This window comes from Mus pahari, chromosome X (assembly GCF_900095145.1).
Source record: "Mus pahari chromosome X, PAHARI_EIJ_v1.1, whole genome shotgun sequence".
Classification (NCBI taxonomy): domain Eukaryota; kingdom Metazoa; phylum Chordata; class Mammalia; order Rodentia; family Muridae; genus Mus; species Mus pahari.
Genome location: NC_034613.1, coordinates 71,734,355 through 71,755,951, shown reverse-complemented (window position 1 = coordinate 71,755,951; position 21,597 = coordinate 71,734,355). Strand labels below are relative to the sequence as shown.

The 21,597-nt window shown below is 31.9% G+C and overlaps 1 protein-coding gene across 8 annotated transcripts in view; it reads right to left on the bottom strand.

The window, feature by feature from the left end:
- The window catches only part of Dmd (dystrophin), a 2,621,826-nt gene that overhangs the window by 1,148,859 nt on the left and 1,451,370 nt on the right, over positions 1 to 21,597 (bottom strand). For all 8 annotated transcript variants that reach the window (XM_029534042.1, XM_029534043.1, XM_029534037.1 and 5 more), the window contains exon 42: positions 6,317 to 6,511. In XM_029534042.1, the coding sequence (XP_029389902.1) occupies positions 6,317 to 6,511 (195 nt within the window). The remainder of the gene's footprint in view (positions 1 to 6,316; positions 6,512 to 21,597) is intronic.

Sequence of the window (21,597 nt, the reverse complement as noted above, 5' to 3'; positions counted from 1 at the left end):
AAATTGACTACCTCGTTTCCAGATTACTATTGATAGGTCATTTTTTGCGCCACTTTAGTTGTAAGTAAAGAGCTTAAAAATTAAAATAAAAAGGAAACTTTAATTTCTAGAAGGTAGTTGTTCCTGAATTAAACATGCCACATTCTTAAAAATTAATAGTTTGAACTGTTATATATGACTTCAAGACTTTTAACAGTATTTTATCAGTTAAATAATACTTCAATTAATATATTGTGAAGAGAGAAAAATCAATTTCATAAAGGAAGATAAAATCCGGGTACCAATGTAATTTTTTTAATTATGTGTGACTCTGCTATTGTTCTTGTATTTAATTGAAAATCATGTTTAACAGATTCATTCATGGCTTAGACATATGTATTGGTTTGAACTTGAATTATATAATATTTTAAAACACGAGCTTTTCCCAATAACCTATTTCAAAGGAGATATGTACACAGATAACGTATGCCTGAAGTAGAGCACTTATTCAAGCTGATAGAATATGAACATTAACAGGCTATATAGAGAAATAAGTAGAAGATTGCAGATAGCATAGCTAGGAGCCTAAGCAAGGAATTAACCAGCTCATCATATTGAGATAAATGTCTCCAATAACTCTTAACTATTTAATATTTTCTCTTATAATAGGTAGATATCTCCAGTTTAGAACATAAGTCATTTAATATAGAGGGACAGTAATTCTTTTTGCTCTAAGCATGTTTACTATAGTGTCTGTTCCAAACGAGATGGCAAAGTTAATTATACAAATATCAGAGTATACTGTAGAAACAGTCAGTCAAGAACTGGAAATAATTGTATCTAATACATTTAACTTAGTTTTAATTGCTTCTGAATGAAAATTAAACATTAAAGAAATTATTTTATTTTAAAAAAGGTTTTGTTTTTCTTACCTACACCAGTGTCCTCCCTGGAATATCATGAAACATATTAATATTTCTTATATTTTAAATAGAACAATTTGATCCCAGGTCCTTTGGAAAAGCAGCCAGTACTCTTAACTGCTGAGTCATTTTTCCAGTCCTTAATATTAAGATTTACATAAAGCAATTGTATATAAAATATAAATCTAATTGCTAAATATTATTTTAATAATAAAATATTACTTCTAAAATTTCAATTTTGTTATACAATAAGTTACATGTTATTAGCATTATAAAATTGCATATATGTAAAGACATAAGTTTAAAATGTGAACCAATATGAAATTGTTTCATTTTTTTTATCCTAAGTGATTTACATGTTCAAACCTCAGTACTAAAAAAATATATTGAACTCAATGGTTTAAAAGAATGTCAAATTTTTCTTTCCAATGTTTTCTTAATTTTCATTTATCAGGAAGTTTCATATCGACTAATTGGATGAAACATTTGGATTTCATTTTTTTCATAAAATTAAGAACAATTTATTTATTTTTATTTCGTACATATGAATGCTTTGCCTTCATGTATATTTGAACAAATTGTGTGTGTAGTGCCTCTAAAAGCCAGAAATTTCTGGCAAACCCTTTAAACTGAAGTTCCAGGTAGTTGTTAAATACTATGTTGGAGTTGGGAATATAATCCCGGTCCTCTGGAAGAACAGCCAGTGATCTGTGGCAAAGTTATATCCCAAGATTCTTCATGGAATTTTTTTTAAAGTAAATGCTCATAAAATATGTATAGCTTTGTGATATTTCATTCCCAGCCCTTTTACCTCTTAACCTCACCAATGAGAAAATGTTCAGTTATAATATTTATCACTTTGATGCATGTTATATTGAGTTAATAAAGTAGGAATCAAAATAGGTAAGATTTCAAGCAATAAAATATATTCATAGTTAATGGGAACTAACAGAAGACATATTCTTCAGGCAAAACAAGTAACTCATCAATATTTAACCCAACTTAAGGCAGTCTAATTACAAAAAAAGGAGATATTTCAGTCCATGAATTGGTAGATGACATAACTCTTTAACAAGATATTCCAATATTATCCAGTAAATCATGGTTCTAAGCTCATAATTTCAAAAATATGTTTCCAGTTCCTAAAATAAAATTAGAAAACATGAATTCAAATTCTATCATGGAGAAGGGAGGTGTGCAGGAATTCTTAATCTAGCTTTTGTTAGGTGGTGGGAGCAAGAGTCAGTTTTCCATAAGATCATGATACTTGCTGGGTCAATCAGGCTTTGTTAGATGGCAACACAATCAAAAGTATATAGGCAGTACAGATTGTGTGTGTGTGTGTGTGTGTGTGTGTGTGTGTGTGCTTCTCTTGATTTTTCACTCTGTGCCTCTGTTTCTCTCTCTCTCTCTCTCTCTCTCTCTCTCTCTCTCTCTCTCTCTCTCTCTCTCTCTCTCTCTCTCGTCTGTGTGTAGGAGCCCACAAATTTTGGTAAATTGGGGGGGGAATGGATATGTGAGGAATTAGGAAAGGAGGGTTAATACAAACAAAACATACTATAGGAAATTCTCAAATAACTCATACAAAAATGGAACAAGTTAAGAAACAAAAAGTAAATAAAAAACAAGAAAGTTGCATCTTTTATTGTTAAATATTATACTTGCTCCAACTTTCAGTTATATGATCATTTTACTGCAAGATATATATTTTAATGATGATGGGTTTTAAAGAACAAAATAAATAGCAGGGAAATGTTATATGTCACTAAGTAACACAAAATAGAAATTTAACTAAAGAGATATATGGTTCTCCAAAAGCTATTTACTTGTTAAACATTTTTATATTATGTATATTCTCTTGTACCACAAAGTCCATGCCTAGATATACAGATTCGTATCCAAGAGAAGTGTTAGCAACTGCTCTTAAGAGTTGCAGAGGCAGTGGTGAAGAAGACAAACAAGGTACAGTTTTCTGTATTTGTTAGCAGACAAAATAGATGTTGGTCATCACAGGGAGCAAGTGCTGTAAATCATATCATAATGATGTTGACTCAGTCTCACTGCCTTGAAAAATGAAGCTATAGGGTTACACAGATTTACATATTAAGTATACTTAAATTCATGGTGTTTTTATATTCATAAAACCTGCATTTCAGTTACATTTTGGGGATAAGTTAGGATAATAGCTTTATATTGTTTAAGGTATCAAAGGTGTCTGATATACTTTGTTACTTTGTTACCATAGAACTTTTTTTTTTTTTGCTAAGAAAAACGTATTATTGGAACTCATTACTATCTGTTAGAGCAGCAAATGTAGGGAGGTAAGCCTATTTCAAAATTTAAAATAGCATGGAGCAGATTTGGTTCACACCTTTAATCCCAGCAAGTGGATAAAAGAGGCATGTAGAGCTCTGCATTTAAGGCCCACCTGGCCTACAGAGTAAGATCCGAGCAGCCAGGAAATTTTAAATGGAGAAAATGAAATACAAATGTGTCAATGAATCAAAGGGCACAAATCTTTAAATAGCACATGAATACAATGAATACAACACCCTATTTTAGTCTAATTTTTATATCTTTTAAAAACCATTTTACTACAGTATTTCCTTGTGTGTGTATGCATGTATATGTGTTTGTTTGTAGGTTTTAGGAAAAATTCTACCATGTATGTTTATTTATTTATTTATTTATTTACATCCCAAACGCTGCTTCCCCATTGAGCCACCATCCATAGAAGGTGGTCCTATTACATATGTAGCAGACATGCACCTTAGTCTTCCTGGCTGTCTTGTCTGGCCTCAGTGGGAGAGGATGTGCCTAATCTGGTAGAGATTTGATCTGCAGGGGGTAGGGGAGATACCCAGGAGGCTCCATCCTCTCCAAGGAAAAAGGTAGGAGTTTGTGAGGAGGGAATCAGTGAAGGAAGGACCAGGAGGGGGAGCAGAATTTGGGATGTAAATAAATAAATAAGTGTAGATTTAGCTCTAACATTGATACTGTTTGTAACTTGAATGATATGAATGTGTCCAAAGTTTTTAACTAGCAGGAGTGTGAATTTTGCCCGTCTTTTACATTTTTTATATAATGACAATGATAGAATAATAGATGCCTTTAAGAGGAAATACATATTTGTTGAAAAGAGCAAGTTTAAAACTATCCCACATCAAAAAACAAAACAAAACAAAAACAACAAATGTATGAAGCCCATTTTCTTGCTGCAATTTTGTTCTGAGAAATGTGAAATTATGCCTACTATCTTATCTCCTAAGGATTCAACTATCCAGCTAAATTAAAACTAGAACAATTTTGGTTGTGAGCCTAGCCTTTAATGGCTCACAGTCATCTACTGGATGGAACACAGGGCCCTCAATGAAGGAGCTAGAGAAAGTACCCAAGGAGCTGAAGGGGTCTGCAACCTTATAGGTGGAACAACAATATGAACTAACCAGTACCCCCAGAGCTCGTGTCTCTAGCTGCATATGTAGCAGAGGATGGCCTAGTTGGCCATCAATGGGAGGAGAGGCCCTTGGTCTTGTGAAGATTATATGCCCCTGTACAGGGGAATGCCAGGGCCAAGAAGCAGGAGTGGGTGGGTTGGTGAGGAGGAGAGGGGAGTGTATAGGGGACTTTTGGGATAGTATTTGAAATGTAAATGAAGAATATATCTAATAAAAAACCCTAGAACAATATTTTGTTCATAAGCAAAGCTAAAGTAGTAAATGTATCAAGGTGAACCAATGAATAAGTCTGAGGGCTTATTTTGAGCATTAAATATTAAGAGGCACAGAATCAAAGTTATTTATCATTCAATTTAGTAAGTTTACAGTCACTGCTCTTCTGACCAATATACCTAGTAACAACAATGAAGGATAATTTGACTATTATTAATTATTTGCATATTGAACAACAATAATGAGCTTACAAACTGTGCTGTCATAAGAGATTAGTTAATGTGAATAATGTCGTATGCAGACAAATCTTCTTTACACTATGTTCAATCTGCTTCTTTTCACTATAGACATAAAGCATTTAACTTTCACTCCAAAGATCTTAAGATAACATCATCATAGTGAAGCAGATGGACTGGATCCAGACATACATGAAGCTCTCATTTTAGTATGTAATTTTATAGTACTTTTGATTTAATGTATGACATTAAATTCAAGTCACTCAAGATATTAAAATGCTGCTTTCTAAAACAAATAATATTATCTATTTGCTTACTAATGCAGAAAATATATGATATGGAATAAGCTCCCAAGAAATAATTTGGAAAACAAAATACTTTAGCTAATATATGCTGTTGATAGCAAACTTACCTGTGTACACTATTTTGCCTTTTTTTCTGGCAAATAGCAACCTGTATCCATAATATATTTCATTTGAGTGTGAAGTATAAGATTGCAAAAGTATCATAAGACACAAATGTTTATGTATACTTTTCTAGATTATACATTCATTTATCTATATCTACATACTTAAAATTCATACATTATTACTTCATCATAATTTGTTATGGTTCAGAATTCAGTTACAGGCTGCTATTTGTTTGGTAAAAGTTCAGTTTGATAGGGAGTCTTTGCCTGGCAGTTTTAAAGAAAATATTTAAGGATAATACCTCCTCCAATCTTCTCTACATGTTGGTGTTAGATATATTACCATACCTGGGTTATGGAATTAGTTTCTATTCAATTATATCCTATATAATAATAATAATAATAATAATAATAATAATAATAATAATAAATTTTATATGAATTTGAAATGGAATACACACACACACACACACACACACACACATATATATATATATATATATATATATATATATATATAATATGAAATAAACTAAGGCAATGTAAATTAGATACAATTTAAATCTCATTTAGTTTCCCANATATATATATATATATATAATATGAAATAAACTAAGGCAATGTAAATTAGATACAATTTAAATCTCATTTAGTTTCCCAATGGGAAAGGATAAATAAATGGAATATACACACACACACACACACACACACACATATATATATATATATATATATATATATATATATATATAATATGAAATAAACTAAGGCAATGTAAATTAGATACAATTTAAATCTCATTTAGTTTCCCAATGGGAAAGGATAAATTAAAGTAATATACTAGTTGTGAATAAATAGTTTATCAAAACTTGCTTCATGATTCTGCCTTGACTGAATGCTGAACATGCAGCCTATTATATTTATTTAGTCCAGTGTTTATAAAGCCATCTGCCAACTCTAAATGTTTTGAAATATTTCTAGTTTATACATTACCTACAAATTTTTTATTTTTTTTTTAAGAATTTAAAAAATGAGTAAAAGGTTCTTCAATCTGCAGTAATGATCTAGTAAACATCAATGAAAACTCTGTGCATTTACCTTAAGAGACTCCTCTTGCTTAAAAAGATCTTCAAAATCTTTAGCACAGAGTTCAGGAGCATTTAGAAGATGATCGACTTCCGAAAGAGCTTGTAAGATATGACTGATTTCGGTCAAGTAAGTAGAAGGCACATAAGAAACATCCAAAGGCATATCTGCAGTCGTCACTACCATGGTTTCTTCATGGAGAGTGTGCTGGTACAGATATATAAAAGAACAATTTTTAGCTTTCTAATAGTGAAAAAGGTCTTTGTGTTGATTCCAGTATATTGTTGACAGCTAGAAAGTGATAAGAAATAAACACATGACATAATGTCTAGTAAAATGGTTATATATTCTATTCACATATTTTCATTTTCCAAAACAATTTTAATGAGCTCTACACACTTTAACACTCCACATAGAAGATGAAAGACCAGAGTCATAAATATGGGAAGAAGGTAGTTTTACTCTAAGAAGAACATAATATCAGAAATTACCTTTTACTCTTTAATAATAACCTGTTCTTTTCATAAAAGGAAGCACTTTGTGGTTTTTGTAGTCTTGACTGAGGTACAGGATTTAAAAAAATGGTTCAATTAAGAATGAATGTATCTTTTCCCCAACATGCAGACATTGGCTCCAGCCTTCAATGCTACTTTGTTATTAAATTAATCTGCTAATGAAACTGTTGAATAAGTTTGATTAACTTTAAAATTCCTATTATTGCAGAAATTCCCAAGGTCTTAGAACATCGGTGTTGATTTTACATTTTCTTATCTCATGTCCAAATGCTTAGGATAGTAAAGTTCCAGACTATTTTGAGTTTTCCAGTAGTACTTGTTTCCCTATTCTTCATAAAAAGCAGCGAGTAAATGCAACTTGTCCTGCAAATTCTGAAAGATGGATGACCTCTGCTCTTTTGGGTCTACACTATAGGCAGCAACACTCTTATAATTGAAATTATTCTCCCAAGTAACTTTGTTCTCAATTGATCAACTGCCAGCTGCCTGTTGATAGGATCAGCTGAGGGCATCAGTAGAAGGCTCTCTGGGGAAATTCAAAGAGTAACATGCTAACACAGTCCTTTATTATTGCTATCTTTTTGACAGAACCACATGCATTTTTTTCAATAACATAATTAAATGGATTGTGGAATCAGATACTGAACTCAAGTCAAGATGTGTAAAAACTATAGGCTGATTAATTTGGCATCATATTAATTTCTCAGGCTTGGGATTTCTATACTTAATGTGTGAATGACAAACAAGTAAAATTTATTCTAATTTATTTGTCTCATCTAAATTATGTTGTAGCAAACTCAAAATTGCACAGGTTCCTTTTAAAATCACATGTAATTTGTGAAATTGGTTATGTTTAAATGAAATTTGTGACACATTTTTTCTTTATCATCAATGAAATGATAGCATATATGCATTCCTAACATACAATTAAAATGATCAGAGAAAGTTCAGCTTATATTTGATGAAGACAATTTACAATTTAACCATAGATTTTAAAATCTCAATTCTATTTTTGCAATTTAAATGAAATATTTCAGTAATTTAATACATATGCACATACATATGTAAACAATTTAGTAGGGTATTTGAATGTGAAATTTGTAATGACATCATGTTCAAGACTATGTAAGAGAGTTAGTACAAAAGTCAAACAAATTTATTATGACATGCATGCATGCATTTAGGCAGGTGATTATTTTGATCTTAAGATCTTTAAAATAATTTTTCTGACAGGACCCTATCAGAAAAGCTATCTCTTGTGAGGCTATGTCAGTGCCTGGCAAATACAGAAGTGGATGCTCACAGTCATCTATCGGATGGAACACAGGGTCCCCAATGGAGGAGCTAGAGAAAGTACCCAAGGAGCTAAAGGGGTCTGCAACCCTATAGGAGGATCAACCATATGAACTAACCAATAACCCCCAGAGCTGTGTCTCTAGCTGCATATGTAGCTGAGGATGGCCTATTGGCCATCAATGGCATGAGAGGCCCTTGGCCTTACAAAGATTATATGCCCCAGTACAGGGGAATGCCAGGGCCAGGAAGCAGGAGTGGGTAGGTTGGGGAGAAGGGTAGGGGGAGGATATAGGACACTGGTTCTGTTAGAATTTTTTAAGGAAATTTAGAAAAAAGTTTTACATATACTATTATCAATTCATTAATACATGGCATCCAGCTACCATATAATTTGAACAGAATTTTAGGAATACAGATCATTTGAACATTAGAACATCTTTTAGTTTTTCTGAGATATCAAAATTATAAAAGTAACTCTTCAATACCATTAGAAATTGGCTGTTCATAAACTTTGGACACTCAACATTTTCAATATGCAATAATTTTACATATAAAAATAAATCACAATTTTCTTGTGTTCAAACTTTCTGTTTATTCTTTAAGGGTATATGATTTTTTTGACAGAGCTATGTAGATATTCACTGAATGAAGTGGATCCACTGTCTAACTTTCAGTTTGGTGCCATAAAAAGTTCAGACAGTCATTATAAAGTCAGTGTAAGGAAGTATCATGTTCATTTTCTCTTCTTTATGTAAAATACAAGCACTCACATTCTAATTAAGCCTTTTCATTTGAATTTCATTAACTATGCTTTAGGTAATTATATCCTCCTTAATTCTGACGTGTGCAAATCCTATTTAACATTTTGAAATTTGGCTTGTTTTTATTAATGTTCTTTACCACATCATATTACTACATATATGCATATATCAATAGGAAGCATGATATTGCCACACTAAACCATATTACTTATCTTTTTGCCATTTCTAAATACATATAGACAAAATAAAATACTTTCCTTATTTGTAAAAGCAAGTACAAAAATTTCTATAGGTATTTAGAATTGGAGAATCTAAACAGTGTTTATAAATAATTATTTTAGAAAAAACCTACTGTGAGTTGTAGTATTTATCTCAAAAAGTGTTAAGAATTTGAGTTATGAAAGTAGGTAGGCATATCATTTATGATCTATTAAAGTTATTTTCTCAAAAGTTTAGTGATCATGTATTTACATTACTTTAAATCGTTTAGTGTATGGCCATCTAGGTTTATGAGCAATAAACCTAGATGCAAATTCTAAACCTAAAGCAAATTCTGTTTGAAAAAGACCCTTATGTATTGTATGGTTTAAACAATGTTTTCCTTTACAATTTAAAGTATTCTTTCTTCAAATGCCTGTGACTACTGAGCCATTTATGCTTCTGTGAGGTCAAAGTAAATCAGAAAGAAAAATGCTATACCATATGCCACACTATAAATTTTTTCTCTCTCTCCCCATCTCCCTCAACCTCTCTCTCTTTTCTCTCTCTGTCCCTCTGTCCCTCTCTCCATCTCCTTCTTCTGCTCCTCCCCTCCCCATTCCACTCTCTCTTCCCTCCCCATCTCCTCACTCTCCCTCCCCCTACCTCTGTGCATGTGTATGCGTATATGTGAATATATATAGTAGTAAAAAATGTCGAAACATCTTATGTAGGCCATCAATGCGAGAAAAAGCCCTTGGTCTTGGGAAGATTATATGCCCCAGTACAGGGGTATGTCAGTGCCAAGAAGTGGGAGTAGGTGGGCTGGGGACCAGGACAGGGGGAGGGTATAGGGGTCTTTCAGAGAGGAAACTAGGAAAGATTATAGCATTTGAAATGTAAATGAAGAAAATATCTAATAAATTTTTTTATTAGATAAATAATAAAATGAACATATACTAGTATTTAAAATAAGCAATGGAATGAAATTTTGTGTGTCCTCAAGTGAAATATTTTTATTTTTAACTGATTATTTTCTCAAAATGCCATTATTAAGTACTGCACATTATTTAAGGGTTCTAACAAAATGGTATATACGTCCAAAATATGATTGCAAGTTTTAGATTCATATTGATGGGTCACAAATAACGGGGAAATTTGGAAAGACAAGTTCTATTAGACAAGTTTCTTTAGCTCTAGATTTCAACGGTCTTCAAAGACAGGCAAGTTTCCTTCTATAGATCATTACAATATTATGGAAAGACACATTATTATTGATTTCCCTTAGATAATTATATATGATAAACATATAATGACATTTGAAAACTAAATTTAGACCCAAATCATACTGATATGTGGGACCAGGTTCCAAGAACAAATCATTTTAAAATGAAAATATGGTATAGATGAGATCATTATGTGTTTAATTAGCCATGTTCACTGTTTCAGGGCAGAAAGATAATGTGGCAAAAGCAGTATGTTGAGAATTCTTGGCCTCATTTTTTATGAATTTTAAATAGGCTACTGTGTATAATACCTTGAAGTAGCATTCACTTAACTGTACACAAAGTGGTTATGCCCTTGTATAGAAAATATGGCAAGAAGAGGCTGTTTACTCTTAAGTACTTCTCTTCTACATATTGTATCATCAAAAGTTTTTTTTATGTGAGCCTACAAAACAAAATTGATATTTACTATAAAATGATCACTAAGTGATTCATCAATAAATCATATTAATAAAAGTTTACCTACTTGTTTAAACAAATAAAATCCATTGAAATACGTAAAATACTATAAAATTAATGTTTTTTCTTGATTTTATATTTTCTAAAACAAAAATTAATTTCTTGAGGAGAACACTTTGTCATTGAAAGCAGAATGCAAGTTAATCTGAATTGGCATGGTTTGGCTTATGTCTCAATAGCTAGGGTTTACAGTACTCTATATAAAAAATAAAAAGTGAGGTTACATCTCCAGATTAATCTGTCTCATGTAGATGCCTCCTTTCTACATCATAAAATCTACCTACTTACTCAGGGCCAAGCACAATTACACCTAATTTATCTGTAAATCAAATCTTGCAAATGTGCTAATAGTTTAAAGTGATTACTCTTCAAAAGACCACATTTACATTTTAATCAGGAATTTTAATGACTGAATAATATATTTTGTTGGTAGAATTTCCAGCACTATTGCCAGCTTGGGAGATAAATAAAGAAAACATCTCAGAAACGAACCAATAGAAAGCGACAAAACTTATTTCCTGTCATATTAGAAATCACCAATAAAATAAGTGAGGTTGTATGTTCTTTGTAAATTATAAAACAAAATAGACACACATACACATGTGGAGAGAGAGGGAGACAGGGGAGGGGAGGAGGAGGGAAGGAGAAGAGGGAGAGGGGGAGAGGGAAAGGGGGAGAGGGAGAGGGAGGGAGGGGAAGAGGGAGAGGGAGGGAGGGGGAAAGGGAGAGGGAGGGAGAACAGCTAGCATATAGTGGGTTCTCTAAATCTACTTGATAACTCAAAAGCTTCTGAATAGGAAAAGCCTTCATGATTTGAATGAAGCAGCAGCTAACAAAAGGAAAAATTATTTATCATTTGTATAACTGAAGAATATCATCAAGAATATAAAAAAATAAAAAACAGAAAAACTAAATATCAAGAAAACAATAAAATTGAAGAAAAGTAAGAAGTAAACAAATCAACCCAATTAAAAACTAAACAAGAAAACAAGCAGTACAATAAAAAAAAAATGGGACAATAGATTAAATGAGTGTTCTCAAAAATAAAATACAAGCGGTCTAAAATCATTTTAAAAATTCAATATTCCTAATCAGCTCAAAGATGTCCACTTAAACTACCTTAAGATTTTTATCTTATTCTACTTAGGATTGATAGGATCCCCAAAACAAATGACAAGGATTGCTGGTATAGATATGGAGAAAGATTGGCTGGTAGGAATGAAAAGTACTTCAGCCACCCTTGATATCAGTGTGGAGGTACCTAAGAAAGCTAAAACTGAGATTGCCTCATGATTCATATGTGACACTCTTTCCATAGTCTCAAAGGCTCATATACTACTATTGAAGTAACGGCTCATCAATGTTCAGTGCTTCCATATTTACAAGAGTCAGAAAATGGAATCAGCCTATTGTCCACCAACTGATGAACAAATAGTAAAAATGTGGTGTATTTACACCGAGCACTCTTATTCACCTATAAATAAAACAAAATTATTAAATCATTTTAAAATTATTAAATTATATTCCATAAGTTAAATCTTATACCTGGTACTTATATTCAATCTAAGAAGCTGTCTCTTGACAAGGCATAGGCCCTAGAAGGAATCTATCAGTTTTATTCTGCTAAATGAGCATAGTAATAGGTAGATATCTAATGACATACTGTTATACTCATAGATGAATACATTTCTCTGTCCTTATCAGAGAAGCTTTTATTTGCAGTAGATGGTGATTATCACTAAGACACATGATTAGCTAAGATCCTAAGAATAAGAAAATGCAAAATGCTTAGCTCCAAAAAGGATATCTATTATCACATACCTTCCTCACAATGCCCAGGGGTGCTGGTGAAACGGGGGGCAGAAAGACACTAAAAGGCAGATACTTTTGATTAAATAATAATAATAATAATAATAATAATAATATCCTCTGAACACAGCAGAACCTGAACATACAAATTCTTAGCCAATGTGACAGCAGAGTCAAGGTCTATGAAAATTCAAATCAGACTAAATAGCAGCCTGAGAGAGGATGTGAACATGAAGTTTCACACTTAATGTAGGAGCTTTAGGCAGCTGAAAGCTTCTGGGAGAGAGAGAGTCAGTTTTTTCTAAGAGGATTTTGTTTTAGAAGTCAAACATTTCTAGTAGAAGGGCACAGTCCAAGAATATATAGGACAAACAAATTAGACGAAGAAGAAGAAGAAGAAGGAGGAGGAGGAGAAGGAGGACGAGGACGAGGACGAGGACAAGGAGGACAAGGACGAGGAGGAGGACGAGGAGAAAAACAATGAGATTGGGTAAAATTTCATTAAGCAAGTTGGTTAGATGTGGGAGGAGTTATGGGAAGGGATGTATATGATCAAAATGAATTTTATGTTATTACCAAAGAATAAATAACAATGAAATCATACCTATAGCCCCATTCAATGAAAAGAAAAAAATTTAAAGATTAAGAAACAAACATCCACTAAAAAGAAATTGTTGTATAATGATAATGGATTTATAAGATAGATATTTAACTATATTATAAGGCTGTATAGTCCCCAAATAACATTTTATTTTGTGACCTTGGAATTCAAATGGCAATAATTTGTACACGTTATAGTGAAGTCTATTCAGATATAAGTTTAGGGATATTTGTGATTTAACTAAGGTACTTCTCCACATTATAAAATACACTTGCAAAAGTGTAATCTACATATATTGTGGACTTTTTTCTGTTTTCAAGAGTTAATACCTGCACAATGTTGTGAAGAAAAATAAGTAACTATTTGTTATAGTGTTGTATAATTTGAAGTTTTATCTGAAGGCTGAAAGTTCTGTGAGGACTTGCGAACAAGGAATTTATCATTTATAACACTTGCAAACATTTTTTATATTCCCTAACTTTGTGTTTTTGACAACTGCATTTAATAAATGTATATAGGGCATTGGGTTCATGGTCAGTTATCTCAAGTTCTCTTTCTCTCTCAGTGTTGTTATTATCTACTCCCTACAGGATTCGATTCCCACCCATACCTTTTTGTTCTTTCATGTACATATCAATTACATGTCATGGAATTTTTGGAATTCTTTGGAATATCTAAAAACAATCTTTTCCTATGCTTAATTGTATAAGTAAACACATTTGTATGTATAGTCTGACATTTATCCTCTTATGGAAATAAAAAGAATACAAGGGGAAAAACAACCTTAAATTCTACAACTGTATTTAATTCACATGTCTGTTTCAATTGTAGTGACTCACTTAAAGTGACTCACAATGTTACTATTATACTACCCTTTTATATAGGAATTGTAGTTAATTTTGATTTTTAATATTAGAGGTCTGTTCCTACAAATGAATGTGAATGGTTCAATATTTTGATTTTCAATATTTTATTATGAATATGAATAATGAAGTTGCTAATAGCCACAGTGTCAAATTTGGCAACAATAACTGTAATTTTTATATTAAACCTACAATATCTACAATAAAAATGGAAAATTTAGTATACAAGTTGTAATAAATTTATTAAAAATAACATTTGATTTCATTTTATTATATTTTATATTATTAAAATTAACATTTCTTTAAATTTACAGCCTACTTCAATGTGTCTCTCAACCTAGATCATGTTAATCAAGAAAAGCATCTGAAATAAATTTTAACAAATGACTAAGCATTACCTATATATTTAAAATATTATTTCTTATAAATCTATATGTGTATAAGCAGAAAAACAAACACACTGAGAAAATGAAAGACTTTCATCACATACATGTATTTTCAGTCTTCTTTCTGCTGAACAGACTTAGACTGAAATAGTCATAAGTAATTACTAAAATCCAGTAAACTACAAACTCCAAGACTTTCAATACAGGTCAGGCAGTGGTGGTCCATGCCTTTAATCCCAGCACTTGGGAGGCAGATGTAGGCGAGTTTCTGAGTTTGAGGCCAGCCTGGTCTACAGAGTGAGTTCCAGGACAGCCAGGACTACACAGAGAAACCCTGTCTCGAAAAAAAAAAAAACCAAACAATCAAAAACAAAACAAAACAAACAAACAAACAAACACAACAAAAAAGATCTACAATAGACAAACTTTTAAGTGGAAGGTTCTAAGTCATGATTTCTGAAAGACATTCTAACCTTTGACATGAAAAGCTAGAGAAAGTACCCAAGGAGCTGAAGGGGTCTGCAACCCTGTAGGTGGAACAACAATATGAACTAACAAGTACCCCCTGAGCTTGTCTCTAGCTGCATATGTAGCAGAAGATGGCCTAATTGGCCATCACTGGGAAGAGAGGCCCCTTGGTCTTGCAAACTTTATATGACCCAGCACAGGGGAAGGCCAGGGCCAAGTAGTGGGAGTGGGNCCAAGTAGTGGGAGTGGGTGAGTAGGGGAGCAGGGGTGTGTGTGTGGGGTATAGGGAACTTTCGGGATAGGATTTGTAATGTAAATAAAGAAAAAAAAGAAAAGCAAAAAAAAAAAAAAAAGTAAAGTAGATAATTTTCACTAGTGTGTGGGGGATGGCTATAGGAGCCACTGAATGAAGTTCTGTATGACTTAAGTATGAGTAAATATCTGTTTGTTTGATGAGTTAATGAACAGAACAGTGTCTTCAGTACATGGATTATTTCCAGTTCTTGTTTGTGAGAACAGGTATGTATACATATTTTCACTGGAAATGTCCTAGCATGTAAAACCATTTCATTTTTCCTCAGAAAACATTCAATTGCTGTTATAGATCTCTCATTCTATAGTCAGTCAACAAAGCCCTTTAATTTGAATTTCATTTTGGACAAGAACATTCACATGCTTTCACTTCAGTCTGATAACAAACACACAACAACCAAAAAAGACCACCATCACCACCACCAACAACAAAACAGAATTTCAAGAACTGTATGGATATGACATGAGATAAAACCTGAGTGCAGAGAAAAACATGCACTAGAGCAAATAGAAAAGACATCTCTTAAAATTAAATGACAGACTTAAATTTAAGTGTGGAAACAGGAAGTCAGTTGGATCTTTGTGTTTTGTTTGTTTGTTTGTTTTAAAGTTTCTAAGATGACTTGATTGAAGAAAATAGTGATGGCTAAATCAAATGGGAGTTCTGGGCAGTCTACCAAAGGAAAAGAACTATTTATTGCTCAGAATAAAGAACAGAATGAAGCAGAAGTACTGAGCTGAGATGAATAGAAAACAGATACAGGAGAGTAAGTAAATAATAACAAGAAAAAGAAGGAAGAACATATGGAAAAGAAATTATACTGTATTAGGGACAACTTTCCTGTGCCAAAAATCTTATTATTCATTAAAGTTAAAAATATTCCTTAAGGCTGGAGATATGAGGCAGTAGATGAAGGTATGTGTTGTAGTGACAGGAATAATATAAATATAGGACTTACATATGAACATCTCAAAAATAATAAAAATTTAATTATAAATATGATTAAAAAACAGTGTTCTTAATTTCAAATTGCACTAGCAATCTTGAGATATATTAACAGTTTTCTACAATTTAAGTCAAAATAGAAAGTAGCACATAATACCCAACATTCTGTTCTCTTTTTATATATTCACAATAATTTTACATCCCTGCAATAATGTAAAGAATTTCAAAACATAACTTTTGTAATGTAGCTAAAAGCTAAACGGGAATAAAGTTCAAATAAATGCCATCAGGAATTTTATTAAAACCATGCTGTATATTTGCTAACATTTTTATAATATGTATAAAAGTATCTTCAACAATATAAATAAGATTATATGTTCCATATGTGATATTGATTAGTAAGTATGTGCATTTTTACAAGGAGAAACTTAAACAAGTAAGTAAGCAGCAGTAGTGTGTGCTGTGTGCTAAAAACCATTATGCATTAGACACTTTCATGTATTAGTAGAGAGATATGTATTATATCAAATTATTTGCAAAAGAAACTATAAAAATCAAATGAATTGTCTACAAATATAAATGAATCAAATATTCATAAGAAATTCTCTTTCATGTTAAAGATGTCTAGTGCTTTCTCTCCTCTCTCTTTTGTGCTGTTCTGTGCTAAAGAGTGCCTAATGAACATGTGGCCCCTTCTATTTTTCTCTCACTTCCTGAATGCAGGTATTGTTTCCTGTTTTGGTCACTTAGACTTTCTCTTTCACTAGTTAGTCTACTGAGGACAGCGAGAATAAACTTATTAAATTTATTAGAGATAACCCTATGATAAGAGTAAAAAAGAAGCATTTTTTTTTCAAAATTTAAAACGTCCTATCACAAGAAATGGGAATAAGTTTGCCGACAGTTTAGAGAATGCAAAGGTGTCTTATGCCTTTGTGAATTTGGGGCTATTGATAGCCTTTTTCTCAAAATAAGGTAAGACATAACCTTACTTTTATTTTAAAAATAAAATAAAAGTACTTTTACTTTTAAAAATCTTGTTACTTTAAACATAGAAATGCTAGTGTGCATAATGAAACTATCATGTTTGATAATATTTTCTCCACAAATATACTTTTTGTAAACGTCATCAAATCAGTTTCCAGTTATTGAAAAAAATCAGTTTTTCTCTTACAATAATTATACTCAGTTTTTCCATAGAGTTTTTGGGACATAATGAAAACTTCGGCTTAATGTACTCCATACTTAAAACCTGATCGTTTCCTGTCAATTATCTTGTTCTGTCAATGTTCCAAGAAATAATTGACACTGACTTTTTTAATCAGGAAGAGACTTACAATATCACTATGTAGTGATCTGCAAGTGAATTTACAAGATTTAATTCTAAGAAATTATATGCATATGACCCACTTTGGATTACATATATTAAAACAGTAATTTATTGAAATATTAGATGTATCTTTTATTACAAATTCTGCCTGAAAATTTAGAGTAATATAGTGGTTATCAACATATAGGGGTTTTTTTGTTCCTCAAAAAGTTCCCAGAAAACTGATATACTGTGCTTTCAGTATCCAAACAAATTATATTCTAGAAAGAACATTGAGTAAAATGATGAATATTGTGACTTTTTGTATTCAATTAAAGAGCTATGTTAAATATTTGTCATCATGTCTATTTGCAAAGGACAAGGATAATAAAAGCATGAATATTAACATAAAGACATTGTATTTCTCCAGTTTTTACACTCATATTTTTTTAAAAAAAATCTGGATAAAGCATAGAAAAATAAAATACACTTGTCTCAAAATAAATTAACTTAGTTCTGTGTTTTCTTGCATATAATGCTATTACTAGATCATATTATCCCCAGACAAATATTTCATTTATGTACAAAGAATAAAATTCATAAATAAGAAATTACCACATTGTTACATTGTTTTTTCTGTTTATTTAGAAAATGTATTATGCATATAGTGTGATACTCTAATTATATCTTCTTTGCATATTTCCTCCTATATCTTTTCATTATATGATATAACGAAAAATTTATTTTCATTGCCATGAATTACTTATATGGGATAAGAATTTATGTCTAAAATGTTCGTATAAATGAGATATAATGTTGGGTTTTGTGATTTCCTTGACTCTAAGTTTATAGCATAGAACCTTATTGTAATAGTAGATTTTCATCTGAATAAGTTTTTCAATGTTGGCCATGTAGTTGGTCATGACACAGTATGCCACAGGACAATGAAAACATTACTAACATTCAGTGAATTGTACAATGTTTCTATTCTTTACTTGTTATAGTAAATGGAAATATAGCACCAGTGATATATATATATATATATATACATATTGTATATCACACAGAAGCAAAGTATAAGGATGTATGAATATTCATAAACATGAATGAATAAATAGATAAAATTAAAGTTTTCAGAAAGTGATACAAGATAAATACTGGGCTGATATTGTAGAATGGACATGGCTGAAAGATTTCTGTGGATAGTATTAGACAAAGCACTGCACTAGGTAATATATAGATATTATATGCATCTTCATCTGTAAAATGATAGAGAATAGCAAACATCTTAGGTAAAAAGCTGAATATGTTATTGTATACAACATTTGGTGGAGAAACTGCCACTTTTATTCTATACATTTCAAGACACTACCACACCCAAATTAAATGGGGATAGCTGTACAGGTTTATTTTTGAATCTTCCAGTCTATTCAACTTGTTTACAAGTCTGTTGTTGGCCAGCATAAAGCTGTCTTTGTCAATGCATTTCTGCTTTCTAAGTTAGTTATTGAGATACTTTCAATACTGTTATTTATGGTTTTGATCACTTTATTTTAATGCTTTTAGTGTTTCCATAAATTTAGGAATTATTTTTTTCTAGTTCAGTGAAGAAATCTTTCATAATTTAGTAGGTGTTGTGTTGAATCTGTGACCATTTAAGGGGATGTAACCATTATGCACAATGTCAGTCTATCTAGTCCATGAGTATTGATAGTCTTACCAACTTTTGTTGCCTTCTTCAATTAGTTTCTTCAGTGTACTTATTTTCATTTTAGACATTCTTTTTATTGTTTGTTTGTTTGTTTGAGACAAGATTTCTCTGTATAGCCCTGGCTGTCCTAGAACTCATACTGTAGACCAGGTTGGCCTGGAACTCAGAAATATGCCTGCCTCTGCCTGCTAAGTGTTGAGATTAAAGGCATGCCACCACTTCCTGGCCCATTTTAGATATTCTTTATCTGCTTTGTTATGTTTATTCCTAGGGAATTTATATGTCTTTGGAACCCTTATGAATTGGGTGTTTCTGTATTACTCATGCTAATTTTGCATCTGATAATTTGATGATAATATTATCACTTTCAATATTTTTCTGATATAATGTTTAGTGTATTTTAAGTACAAGATGATATATTCTACAAATACAAAATTTTATCTTCTTTTCATACTTATAAACCTTTTATTTCCTTATATTGTCATATTGTTCCATGTAAGTATCAGGGAAATATACTGAATAAGAGTGAGAAATGGTAACTAACAGTGCATAAGTCCCTCTCAGAGACACTGGAGGGTAAAAAGTAAAAAGCCCAGTCCCCCAAAAAAGTTATTATTTTTGGAGTTGTTGACCAGTGAGAACACAAAGTACCCTACTTCAAAAATTATAGGATATTGCCAATGCTCTTAGTTATTCTCCAGAATTTGACAGTAAGACCCTTTTGCCAAAGGGTCCAAGAACATCAATCACAGAATATGAAAAAAAAAATTAACCTGGTATTGACTGGAATCTTCCTCCTGGTAGATACCTTCATAGTGCTGGAAGGTAATATACATATCCATCTGTGAATCTTAATTACTGGTCTGGCAATATATGTGCACTGGTGTAAGAAGCATAATGTTTTAGGAGTATACAAACATTTCCTGATTATAATTAAGGTCAATTCTAAAAGATGAAAAAATATATGACATTATTACTGGGTCAAGAGCTTGTGGATAGAAAAGTCTTGGGAACTAGAAAGATCATACTACCTTTAATCTGCAAAATGGATGTAAAACTATAACAACATCTAATAACTTATCCTTGTACCAATAACATAAGTTATCTTGTAATCATCATCAGAGAAGCTTTTGTTTACAGTAGGTAATGAACAATACAGAGAAAAATGGCCAAGGTATAAAGAATAAAGACTACAGCATACTCATCCCTAAAGGAAATGAATATTCTATATCCCCCCCTTCCAAAGTTGCAGAAATTATTGTGAAAGAGGGTCATAATCATTTGGGAAGCAGAGCATAAAATGTAGAAGAACACATGGTAGATGGCTACAAAGAATCAGTGTCTTCTGGAGGGCAGAAGACACTACCATCCAGGGTACTGATGAACTCCTTCATATATATGTGAAGATATAAATACATATATGTATATGAAGAGATATGTATTGATTATTTTATATGTTTATTTCATACTTTGCCACTAATAAAAAGCAAATAAAATATAAATTAATTTTATAATCTAACTCAGAATAGCTAACATTTAGAAAACAAATGATAACTATTACATGTGTATGAAACAAATAGGAATCCTTACTCACTACTGCCAGAAATGTAAAGTGGTTCATATTGTAGGGATACCAGGTCGAATTTTTTTTTCCAAAGAAATAAAATGAGAACTACCATAAGACTCATCTGTACCCCTCCTGGACATATATTTAAAGGAAATTAGCTCTTATGACAAGGATATTGTACAACTTTGTTTGTTGCAGTACTATTCTATTCAATAGCTAAAAGGTAGGATTCACCTAGAATGCCCCAGAAAATGGATAAAGAAAGTGTGGTCTATATACATAAAATGGACATGTGGTAAGTGGAAAATCATCATGTTATGTTTTATAAGCTTGCCTTTCTCTCTCTCTCTCTCTCTCTCTCTCTCTCTCTCTCTCTCTCTCATCGCTCTCTTCCCCCACCATTTGTGTGTGTGTGTGTGTGTGTGTGTGTGTGTGTGCATTTTCACGTACACCTGTATGTGTATATGCTTGATGAAACTACCAAGTGGATCATGCTGGGAAAGGACAGACCATAGGCATAGTAGATAAAGGAGGACAATGGAATAAAAGTAGCATGAAGCTGATAGTAACCTACTGTGGAGCAGGGAAGGGTAATAGCAAGATGGGGCAGGGCACCTACTGAAGAGAGTGAGGCATATGAAAAGACAAATTTAAAAAAAATCTATATGCATCCTTATTAGCAAAACTAATTTTTAAAGCACAGGAAAGACTAAGATAGTGTACTTAATAATCCTCATGTTTCATGTATGTGTGTGACCACTTAGAGTATAGTCATTTAACATGTTTGAATCATGTTCAGATGCAGA